Source organism: Marmota flaviventris, chromosome 17, assembly GCF_047511675.1.
Source record: "Marmota flaviventris isolate mMarFla1 chromosome 17, mMarFla1.hap1, whole genome shotgun sequence".
Taxonomy (NCBI): Eukaryota; Metazoa; Chordata; class Mammalia; order Rodentia; family Sciuridae; genus Marmota; species Marmota flaviventris.
In genome coordinates this window covers 64,823,480-64,835,558 of record NC_092514.1, presented here as the reverse complement: position 1 = coordinate 64,835,558, position 12,079 = coordinate 64,823,480, and the positions used below count along the sequence as shown (strand labels likewise).

Here is a 12,079-nt window from a genome sequence, read left to right as displayed (position 1 = left end):
GTCTAGCTGATTTTTCTTTGTCTTTCATCTGTCACAAAGTACTTTTTGTAAAAATTCCATTTATGGAATTTAAGTAAAGCTGATACTTGAAGTGTTACTATTTAATATTTGTTAGTAGCGCATTAGTATAGTTGATAAAAATAGGAATTACTTCTAGGATTTTATAAAGAAAACTGCATAAATCAGCAGTTAGCAACTGGACCTCCCCTCCTCTCGTCAAAAAAATGTGCCGTGCAGCCTAGCTAAGAGCTAGGAAGAAAGGTAGTCAGATAGTCCGTGGCACTCTAAGTACTCTGTTATCAGCTGTTATGTAAAACATATAGGAAACGTTATTTCTAGTAGTAAAGCAAAGGTTTGAAGTTTTGCAGACATGAAAATGTTCTGTCTATAAGTAAAACTGGAATCTAATCTCCCTTAGTTTCTCATCTTACTCTTATATTGTCTGGGTTGTAGCTATAGATTGGAGCTTAGATAAATAGGACTCGGCGTTTTCCTGTGAGAAGTAGTTACAGAGCAGTCTTGTTGGTTCTTTTCCTCCTTTCAGTTTGCTGATTGTTCTTGGTATCAGTGGCAAGGGATTTCATGTTATCTTATTTGGATTAAATTGAATTTTCTCTCCTTAAAATTTTGTCTTTGTTCCATTGCTTAATGTAATGAAAATGCAGTGTCCCAAGAGCCTCTGTTCATTTCTGTAGGCATGTTTATCAATATAGAGTGTTTAAAGATCTTATGTTCTAAGTCCATCCTGCTTTAGTAACTTAAAAACATTTTTAATTAATTGCCCTTTGTGTCATTTATAGGTAATCACAGGGCCTCAGATCCGCCCTGGTATGACGGTGATTAGAACACCACTCCAACAGTCAACACTAGGAAAGGCAATTATTCGAACACCTGTGATGGTACAGCCAGGTATTCATCCATCTGGTATTATCATTTTACATCTAAGCAGCCAGTCCAGGAAGTCTGTAATACTCTTCATTGGGCACTCTGCATATTAGAAAATACCAACTTGAATTAATACTTCAGAGCATACTAAATTTCAAATCCATTATGGGATACATTTATCATGGGTATTATTTCAGTCTTGGCCTTGCCGTTAAGGAAAAAGTGGGCTTTGTCAAGCTATAAAAATGTTACAGAAACTTTTTTTGAGAGAGAGAGAGAGAATTTTTTAATATTTGTTTTTTAGTTTTTGGCGGACACAACATCTTTGTATGTGATACTGAGGATCAAACCCGGGCCGCACGCATGCCAGGCGAGTGTGCTACCGCTTGAGCCTCATCCCCAGCCCTTAAAGAAACTTTAATGAATGTAATTGTGTAGGTTAAATATCATTGAAGTAAAAAAAAAAACGCACTAAAGTTTGTATGGCAAAAGACAATCTAGAAAATAGCTAAGAAACATAAAACAGCATAAATCCAAATTATAAAGGTAGTGCTAGACCTTCATTTATCACAGTTAATGTCAGTGGCTTAAAACTACCATATTAAAAGTTGAAGTCTGAGGCTGGGGCTGTAGCTCACTGGTAAAGAGCTTGCCTTGCATGTGTGAGGTACTGGGTTCGATCCTCAGCATCACATAAAAATAAATAAAGATACTGTGTGTTAGTCTATAACTAAATAGGGGGCTGGGGCAGGGGTTTAGCGATGGAGCGCTCACCTAGCACATGCGAGGCCCTGGATTCAATCCTCAGCACCACATAAAAATAAATAAATAAAGGTATTGTCTCTAACTACAACTAAAAAATAGTTTTTAAAAATCTATAATTAAATAAATATTTTAACAAAAAAAAGTTGAAGTCTATAAAGATATGGAGTAAAAAACAACTAAAACACACACCTAAACATTTGTGAGAAATACTACCTAAAATCAAATTTCCAGAAAAGCTACAAAATAAAAAGATTTGCAAAGACATATAAAGACCACGGAAAGAAAGAAGGAATGAACAAGGAGAGCCCTACATAATATTCGGTGTTTACAAAGAGAACAACAACAACACCAATTAAGACAAAAGAATTTATGTTGGCTTAAAGATAAAAATTGCAACAAACTGTAACCTGAGTCCTTATGAATAAAGAAGGATATATATCAAAACTACTCAAAATTAAGGAGGCACCAGCAAGAGACCACAAATGTGCACCCGCCTTTGTGCTTTCAGGAATGTACAAAGCATTCCTAAATATTTATTGGCTACTTGGTAGAAAAAAAATCATTTTAAGTTACAAATAAATCCCCAAAAGTAAAATGTGTATAGACCATGTTCTTGGTAATAAAGCTAGAAGTTAATAATAAGATCTACTAACCTTTATTTGTTTAGAAAATTTTCAAAACCTGTAAGTAACTTTTGTTTCTAAACAATGTGTTTCTAAACAAATTTTCTGAACAAGTTGTAGAAATAACAATTATGTAATTATAACTTATCAAAAGCAACTTTAAGCCTTGATGCCAAAGCTGAACTCAGAGACATATTTAATTTATTCATTAAGTGTTTGAGCACCTACTCTAGGCAGTTGAAATTCATCTTAAGTCTTTTTTTTTTTAATTTTAGTTGTAGATGGACACAGCACATCTATGTTTTTTATTTATTCATTTTTATGTGGTGCTGAAGATTGAACCCAGTGCCTCACTCGTGCTAGGTGAGTGCTCTACCACTGAGCCTCAACCCCAGCACCACCACTACCACACACCCCCACACCCCCACACCCCCCCCTTAAGTCTTAACCCGAAGTTAAGAAAATGTACTAAGCAAGTATTAAAAGAGAACAAAAGGGAGGAAATAAAAGCACAAGTACCAACAATTAAGAAACAAAAACGGAAAAAAAAATTTAAATCAGACAGATCTGTTGGAAGTCTTGATAAATGGAAGGAAAATGCCAGTTCACAGAATTTGGAAGTTTGAGAAGGTGTAATGAAAGTAAACTTTTTTAAATCAAAAGGGAATTCTGAATAGGCATCTTTATGTTAAGACTTCTGGAATTCTCAGTCTCCAAACTTAGGAACCATATCTATTTGAATAATATGGTATAATTAAATATTGTGCTTATTAAATAAAAATCTTTTGTCCAAGGAAGAAATTTGGAAAATTGCTACATTTTACCTACAAAAAGGAATTCTAGACAACACGGTTTCATGAGAAAAATTCTTTTAAATGGTTGGGAAATAATTTTCTTATTATAAAACATAACAGGGCATAGAAGAAAAGATTCACAAAATATTTTATATTTGTTTTGCAGATTTAGCACAATTCTAATGTTAAACAGATCAGAGTTTTTTTATTTTTGTTTTTTAAATAAAAAGCAATCTTCTGCCAAGCATAATGTTGTATCCCTGTAATCCCAGCTACTTCAAAGCCCAGCCTGGGAGTTTTAGCAAGACACTGTCTCAAAATAAGAAGTAAAATATAGCTTAGTAGTAGAGGGTATGCCTGGCATGGGCCACCTTCTCTTCCCCAGCATCCCCCGACTCTGCCCCCCAAAACACCATCTTCTACACTTAAGCAGCATTTACCCTAGAAAAGAAAGGATAATTTGTTATTTCAGTTAATGCTTCAGGGATAGTTGATGAAATTCAATGCTATTCTGATTTAAAACATAGCTATCAGGCAGGTAACTAAAAGAAAAAAATTAAGAAGAAAATAAAATTGATATTAAAGGGTAAAATTCTTAGGAAACTGAAAATTTTGGTAAATTTCCAGATGAACTGTTTCTCCTTGATGTCGTCTGTAGATGCACTCATGTTTGTCTGACACACACATGTGAATCTAGAGCTTCCAAACAGCCCATACCTGGGGTTTTACCATTTTTCTTCCTTTACATCTTAAATGCCCAGTGAGGGTGGAGTTTGATGAACTGCCCAACCTTGCTCTCCAGCTGTGCAGTGCTCATTTAATGTCCTTAACAAAGTTTGCCTTGACATAATTGTTTCTTTTTTTAGTTGTAGATGGACACAGTACCTTTATTTTATTTATTTATTTTTATCTGGTGCTGAGGATCGAACCCAGTGCCTCACACGTGCTAGCAATCGCTCTACCACTGAGCTACAACCCCAGCCCCATAATTGGTTCTTAGTAGTAGTGACAATAATAACAACTCTTATGTACTGATTACTTCTGTGCCAGAATATATCTTCTTCATTCATAAATTCTCATTTAATCTTTATATAAATTATCCCCGTTTTGTACACAAAGAAACAAGCTCAGGAGAATGTTGAATAATTTCTCAAATTATTAAGCTGGATGGGACTTAGTTTGGATTTTTCTGATTTCTAAGTCCATATATTAATTTATTCATTCAACAAATATTTAGTACTACTTATGTGTCAGACACCATTCCAGACCCAGACGAACTAATTAGCTAAAATTACTGTCCTCGTGAAATTGAAAATATAAAGTAGATAATAACCAGATAAATTATATTACATAATGTTATATATATATGTTTAAAATATTATTGTATATAATAATAAACAAAGTTTTACAAACAATAAAATGATCAGTACCTTGGAAAATGAAAAGGGGGATGATAGGAATTTTGAAGAGCTGGGGTTGGGTGTGATTTTTAGGGAGGGTTGAATTTTAGAAAAGACAGCCAGAGAAAGGTAAAAATTAGAATTCATTGAGAAGGTGAAATTCTAATAAAGACCTGAAGAAGTAAGAGAGCTGAGAACATGTCTCAGGAAAGAGTTTCATGCAGAAGGAACAGCAAATGTGAAGGCCTTGGAGTGGAAGTGGGCCTGATTCATTCAGGGAAGGCAAGTGATGAGGCCTAGAGAGGACAGACACTGGGCGAGGCTGAGAAGGAATTAAGTTCCATTACACTGGAACTTAACCATCCGTCTTCCCACCACCACACCAGCCTTTCTTAAAATGGGATTCACCGTCTCCCAAGTTCTAATTACAATTATTCAATTTTGAATACATATTGGATTATTAATGAGCTTCATAGAATTCATCAGTACCAATCCTTTTATCTGTGTTTATGATGACAATTTATTAGTTCCAGGTAATTACCTTAAGTGATAACTTTTCATGTATTGTTCCTTAAGCAGCAGTGCACAAGGACATAGTGTTGAGGTCCAAAAGCTCTCAGATTTAAAGCACTTGACCACTGTGTCTTTTGATTCTTCTGGAATAAATAGATGAGAACAACTAAGAAAAGTCTAGAAGGAGTAATAAAAGAAAACTTGAATTGCCAGTTGTTAAAACATAAGTTCACCAGAATTGGTGGCATGATACTAAAGGAAACTACACAGTGAGGTATAATTTAAAAGTTGTTGTATATGAACATTTGCTGTATGACAAAAGTGTCATTTTTGAGTCAGTGGATTATGCCAGAATAATTGACTTATATTTTGGGTGTGGGAAATAGACTTCTGTCTCACAACATAACATCGTGACCAAGAACACGTTGAATATGTGTCTAGTGAGAGAGACTGCATGATGGAGGAAAACTTCAAGAGTAATAATTAAAGAAAAAAAATAAATAGCAAAACACCTAAATTAAAAAGCCTAGTCTACTTGACTACATTAAAATTTTTTATAGGTTTAGAAATAAATAAAATTGAAGGCAAAGTGGGAAAAATATATTATTTTAAAATGTATATTTAAATAAGTGGGGAAAGTAGAGAATGGACAGAGTAATGAGAAGAAGAGTTCAGAAATGAAGCATAATGACCTGAAACAGTTTAAAATGCTGAATGTCTGTGGTAATGAGGAAATTCAGACACTGAGACTTCTGATTGCTAAAGTATTTTAGGGTTTGAAGAGATGAGCACTCAGAGATGGAGTGGGAGTTTAAATTTGCATATACTTTTTAAAATTATTTCTTACATATGTGACAATAGTGGAGTGCATTACATTCATAATTTTTTTGCATTACAGTTCTTAATACACCTTTATACCACATTTTATCAAATTGCATATGCTTTCTTAAAACTCAGTGTTATGTTCCTACTGTGAACCCAGTAATATATTGGAGTTTATTCTGAGGAAATCACCAGAAACACACAAAAATTTGTAATGAAGGGTTTTAAACCCCTCCCCCCCCCCCTTTTTTTTTGTACCAGGAATTGAATCCAGGGGCACTTAAGTCACTGAGCCACATCCCCAGCCCTTTTTGTTTTTTTATTTTGAGACAGAGTCTCACTGAGTTACTTAGGGCCTTGCTAAGTTGCTGAGCCTGGCTTTGAATTCATGATCCTCCTGCCTCAGCCTCCCCAGCTGCTAAGATTATAGACATGCACCACCACCCCTGGCTTTTTACTCTGTTTTAACAAAGAAAAATGAGAAATATTCTGAAATTCCAAATAGATTCATGTATAGTTTATCCAGTAACACAAAATGTCATTTAGCTATTAAAGTATGTGTGTGTGTGTGTGTGTGTGTGTGTGTGTGTGTATGGAAAAAAGATAGGAAGTAAATATAAAAAATTTTTAAATCTGATGTCATTCACTAGTTAGTAATGAATCTATAAATGTCATTAGCTACCACATAATTACCTTTAACAGCAGGGGGGGGGATTCCAATTGCCCTTTTCTTTTAGTCTCACCAAGTTAAACAAGAAAATTTTAGAAAACTATAGAGCCATTTCAGTTAAAATGCATTCAATGGACATTTATTGAATAATTACAATGAAAGCATTCTTTAAGTACTTTGCCCTAGTTTTGAGGATATAATGGTACTTGCCCTCTTGGTTCTCCAAAAATACCTGTTAGAGCCAAGTGCACACCTGTAATTCCAGTTACTCTGGAAGCAGAGGCAGGAGAATCTCAAAGGTCACACTAGCCCAGGCAACCGAACAAGACCCTGTCTACAAATAAAAAGAAACAAAAAGGTCTGTTGTTGTAGCTCAGTGATAGAATGCCCCAACAGTACTATCAGCAGAAAAGAAAAGAAAAGAAAAAAGTAAGAAGCTTATATTTAGAAATATAAGAAAAGGCAACCTTATAAGTGCCTTATTTTTACATGTTCTCTTTTGTCTTCCCTGTTGTCATTTTGGCTTTTATCAAAAAATATTTTTTTTGCACTCTACTAGAGATAGCAGGAACTATATAATGGTTGTCACCCAAATAGACTCATTGACACCCAAGTGGGTCCTTTGGGTGTGGGACTATGTCTGTGAATGCATCCTTGGGCTGTTGGCATCTCAGTGTCTTTGAAAATTGAAAAGAGTACATTTCTCTGAAGTGCTTGAGTTATTAGAATTCAAAATAAGGCTAAGGGCACATGAGTATTTAGGATATTTTGCTGTTTGTACAGGCACTCCCCAGCAAGTGGTGACTCAGATCATCAGAGGTCAGCCTGTTTCCACTGCCATCTCTGCCCCAAGCCCAGCTTCCTCAACACCTGGACAGAAAGGAGCATCAACTGCAAGTCTACAGTCTCCAACTCCACAGTCCCCTCGCCCCCAACAAGGACAGGTGAAGCTTACCATGGCTCAGCTTACTCAGTTAACTCAGGGCCATGTAAGTAATTTAACTTTATTTTTTTATTTTATTTTTTATTTTTATTTTTTATTAGTTGCTCGAGACAATACAATGATCTTGACATATACATTTGATTCAAATGGGGTATGAATTCTCATTTTTCCACGTGTACAGATTGCAGGATCACATTGGTTATACAGCCATGTATATACATACATTAACTTTAACTTTAGAGGTGGTCTTATTCATTCTTGCTGTAAGTTTAAAAACATGTCCTGGGGCTGGGGATGTGGCTCAAGCGGTAGCACGCTCGCCTGGCCTGCGTGTGGCCCGGGTTCTATGCTTAGCACCACATACAAACAAAGATGTTGTGTCCGCCAAAAAACTAAAAAATAAATATTAAAATTCTCTCTCTCTCTCTCTCTCTTAAAAAAAAAAAGGGCAGGAATGTGAAAGAACAAAAAAAAAAAAAAAAAAAAAAAACACGTCCTGATTTTTTGATAGGTTTTAAAATGTACTTATTTTAAGAAGGCTGCTTCCTGGAGTCCAAGAAGATTACTTAACCAGGTGCCATGGTGCACACCTGTAATCACAGCTTCTTGGGAGGGTAAGGCAGGAAGATCACAAGTTCAAAGCCAGACCTTAGCAATTTAGCCAGAACCTACCTCTAAATTTACAAAAAAAATAAAATAAAATAAAGGATGGTCATGTTACTCAGTTTTAGAGCACTATTGGGTTTAGTCCCCAGTTCTGTAACAAGAAAAAAAAAAACAAGTGTACTTCTTATAATGCAAGATATAGAGTAAATCCCACTCTGGAGTCCCAACTACCAAAGGTTTATTAGTTAGCCAGTTTCCATGGGAAAACCAAATTTTGACTACATTAAACTGGTTCCTTCGAAAATGCAATATTGTCTTCCAGTATTGTCATCCATTATTGATTGATAGATTGAATGCAGTTCCATCAAAATCCCAAGACGTGTTTTTGTTGTTGTTGTTGTTTTTTGTTTGTTTTTTTAAAGAACTGCACTAGCAGATTTTTAAGACTTAAATGAAAGTACAAAGGATCAAAAATAACTAAGGTACTGTTGAAGAATGGGAGGGTTTGTCCTGTGTAATAACCTTATATACATATTAACTATCACCCTTCACCAGTTCATAAAGTGAGTTACTAAGGCAGGAATAGACAGACTAACAGAGCAGTAGAATGCAGAATGTGAACTCCACTTATGTGGACACTTGTTATATGACAGGTGACACCACATAAAAGTAAACAAATGAAGTAGAGGTATTGTGTTCATGTATAACTAAAAATATATATATATTTTAAAATAAGGGTAGTGGAGCTGGGGTTATGGCTCAGCAGTAGAGCGCTTGCTTCACACGTGCAAGGCCCTGGGTTCGATCCTCAGCACCACATAAAATTAAATAAAATAAAGTTATTGTGTACAACTACAAATATATATATATATATATATATATATATATATTTTTTTTTTTTTTTTTAAATAATGGTAGTGGTTACTTCTAGGGGAAAGGAAGAGAATCAAGATCAAGGCACATTACATGGGGGCTTCATGGGTATTGGCAACAATGACCAGAGTGGTGGTTTTATAGATAATCACTTTATAATTGTTCTTTAAATTATTCTTGGTGTTTTGTGAATTTTTGAGCTTGCACAAAAAGTGTAAATCTCAAGCTGGGCACAGTAGCACATGCCTCTAATCCCAGTGGCTAGGATTGGGAAGCTGAGGCAGGCAGATTAAAAGTTTGAGGCCAGCCTCAGCAACTTAGCAAGGCCCTAAGCAACTTAGCAAGACCTTGTCTCTAAATAAAAAATAAAAGTGCTATGGATGTGGCTCAGTGGTTAAGCACCTCTATGTTCAATCCCCAACACCAAGGGAGAAGGAACATATACTTTTTTCTTTTTCTTGAAAAGCAAGAGTAAATAAGCTTTGAGAGATTCATGAGTATAGTGAGCTCAGTACATAGACTTTGTGGCATCAGTTTTGGCAATTGGGAATTTGTGGGATTATGTTTCACTTTTGCTTTCTAATTCTTTGCCATGTTCCTGGCAGTCAAAGATTACTAGGTTAAGGTTGCTAGGTTCTTGTCCTCATTTTTTTTTTTTTTTTGTAGTGCTGGTGAGTGAATCCAGGGCCTTGTGCATGCAAGGCAAGCACTGTACCAACCGAGCTATAATCCCCAGCCCCCTTGTCCTCATTTTGATAATTGCTCAGACCTTTGTGACCCTCCTGTATTGGGGTTTGCATTTGATACCTGGAACCCTAAGCTTTTTTTACTTCAGGTCACACACACAAAAAAAAAAAAAAAAAATTTGATGCTCATGGGTTCCTTATTTTAGCTCATCTTTATCTTGGGCAGGGGACTTGACCTTTCTAACCGGACTTTTCCCAAGTCCATTATGAGTATATGAGGCAGTATATATCAATGTACTTTGAAAATGTCAGGTTATTTAAATTCAGAATTTTGTTGAGCCCATACTTATTCACTCCAGTGTCTTATTTTATAGATCAGGAAACTTGGATCTGGAGGATTGATGTTGCTCATAGATAGATATCTGACTGTCCATTTGAAGAGCTTGATCTGGAACTCCAGATTGTTGTTGTTGTTTTCCACCAAACACTCCACATATCCTTATTGTAGCTTATCTAAATTCTTACTGATAGCATTCCTTAGATTTTCAAATATATTTTTTTCATTATGGTGAGGGATCTTTACAACATAGAAATGATGTAGTAAAATGCTTTACAGACTGGTGTTTTGAACACTGTTTACCTGCCGTGTGTTTTTTTCCACAGGGTGGCAATCAAGGTTTGACAGTAGTAATTCAAGGACAAGGTCAAACTACTGGACAGTTGCAGTTAATACCTCAAGGGGTGACTATACTCCCAGGTCCTGGACAGCAGCTCATGCAAGCTGCAATGCCAAATGGCACCGTTCAGAGGTTCCTCTTTACCCCATTGGCAACAACAGCCACGGCAGCCAGTACTACCACTACCACGGTGTCCAGTGCGGCAGCAGGTAGACTCTGGGCTTCCTGAGAGGGCCACATGTTATTACCACTTGTTGCTGGGCATCATGAGAACTATGTCGCACTTCCTCCTTGCCGAGCCTCATAGGTGCTGAGGGTTGTCACAGACGAAATCTCAGGGAGGGTACCTACTCTAGCTCAGATTCTGTGATTACAGGGTCCTGTTATTAACTGCCAGCACCCATAAGAGAAAAGAGAGGCTTGATATTACCCTGGCTCAGAAGACCTTGTTCATTTCCAGAGGCTGCATCTTGCTTTGGAAGCCAGTTCTCTTGAGAGTTAGAAAAATATACAGAGGCCAGCCAAGAAGCAGGTCTCCCTCTCCCCAGTTCAGGAGAGTCCTAACCCAGGCATATCTAAGTGGACCTCTTCAAAGATTGTAATCTTTTATCCCAAAATCTAGAATTATCAGCTTTAGGAAATCCCTTTCACATTCTTCTTTAACCACAACCATATGTTCTAGAATAATAGAAATGCTTTGTCTTTCTTTTTCACAGGTTCAGGTGAACAAAAACAGAATAAATCATCACCCCAGACACAGGTGCAACAAGCCAAAACCCTGCCACCAGCTCAGTCATCCAGTGTGAGTCCTGCAGAAGCCCAGCCACAGACTGCTCAGCCTTCAGCGCAGCCCCAGCCCCAGCCCCAGCCCCAGCCCCAGTCCCCAACTCAGCCTGAAGTTCAGACTCAGCCTGAAGTTCAGACCCAAACAACTGTCGCATCCCATGTCCCTTCTGAAGCACAACCCACCCAAGCACAGTCATCCAAACCCCAAGTTGCATCACAGTGCCAGCCTCAAAGTAATGCCCAAGGACAGTCTCCTGTTCGTGTCCAAAGTCCACCACAGACTCGAATACGTCCATCAACTCCATCCCAAGTGTCTCCTGGACAGCAATCCCAGGTTCAGACTACAACCTCACAACCGATTCCAATTCAGCCACATACATCTCTTCAGATTCCTTCCCAAGGCCAGCCACAATCACAACCCCAGGTACAGTCTTCAACTCAAACTCTTTCGTCAGGACAAACGTTAAATCAAGTTACTGTTTCATCCCCATCCCGTCCTCAGCTACAAATACAGCAGCCACAGCCCCAAGTCATTGCTGTGCCTCAGCTGCAACAACAAGTCCAGGTTCTCTCTCAGATCCAGTCACAAGTTGTGGCTCAGATACAGGCTCAGCAAGGTGGTGTGCCCCAGCAAATCAAACTCCAGTTACCTATTCAAATTCAGCAAAGCAGTGCTGTGCAGACTCACCAGATTCAGAATGTGGTTACAGTGCAGGCAGCCAGTGTGCAAGAGCAGTTGCAAAGGGTTCAGCAACTCAGGGATCAGCAGCAAAAGAAGAAGCAGCAACAGATAGAAATTAAGCGTGAACACACCCTCCAAGCTTCTAACCAAAGTGAAATCATTCAGAAACAGGTAAAGTTATTAAGTCAAAGCAGCATGTTCAGTAGCTTGAAATATTGTGCTGTGCAGTAGACTTAGTGTTTGGTTGTGTTAGGTTTCCTAAATGAGACAAAATCATTGATGTTCAAATAGAAGCAGCACTGGGTGGACCAAAGGCAGCAAATGACTGCAATGGTTTGGAACTCTTTTGTTGGC

At 37.3% G+C, this 12,079-nt stretch overlaps 1 protein-coding gene across 7 annotated transcripts in view; it reads left to right on the top strand.

The window, feature by feature from the left end:
• Bptf (bromodomain PHD finger transcription factor) overlaps positions 1-12,079 on the top strand; it is a 130,384-nt gene that overhangs the window by 98,581 nt on the left and 19,724 nt on the right. For 4 of the 7 annotated variants that reach the window (XM_027946211.2, XM_027946210.2, XM_071603201.1 and 1 more), the window contains 4 exons: positions 801-909; positions 7,256-7,461; positions 10,244-10,466; positions 10,974-11,896. In XM_027946211.2, coding sequence (XP_027802012.2) covers positions 801-909; positions 7,256-7,461; positions 10,244-10,466; positions 10,974-11,896 — 1,461 coding nt within the window. The remainder of the gene's footprint in view (positions 1-800; positions 910-7,255; positions 7,462-10,243; positions 10,467-10,973; positions 11,897-12,079) is intronic. The other 3 variants (XM_027946213.2, XM_027946212.2, XM_071603203.1) reach the window with 1 other exon arrangement.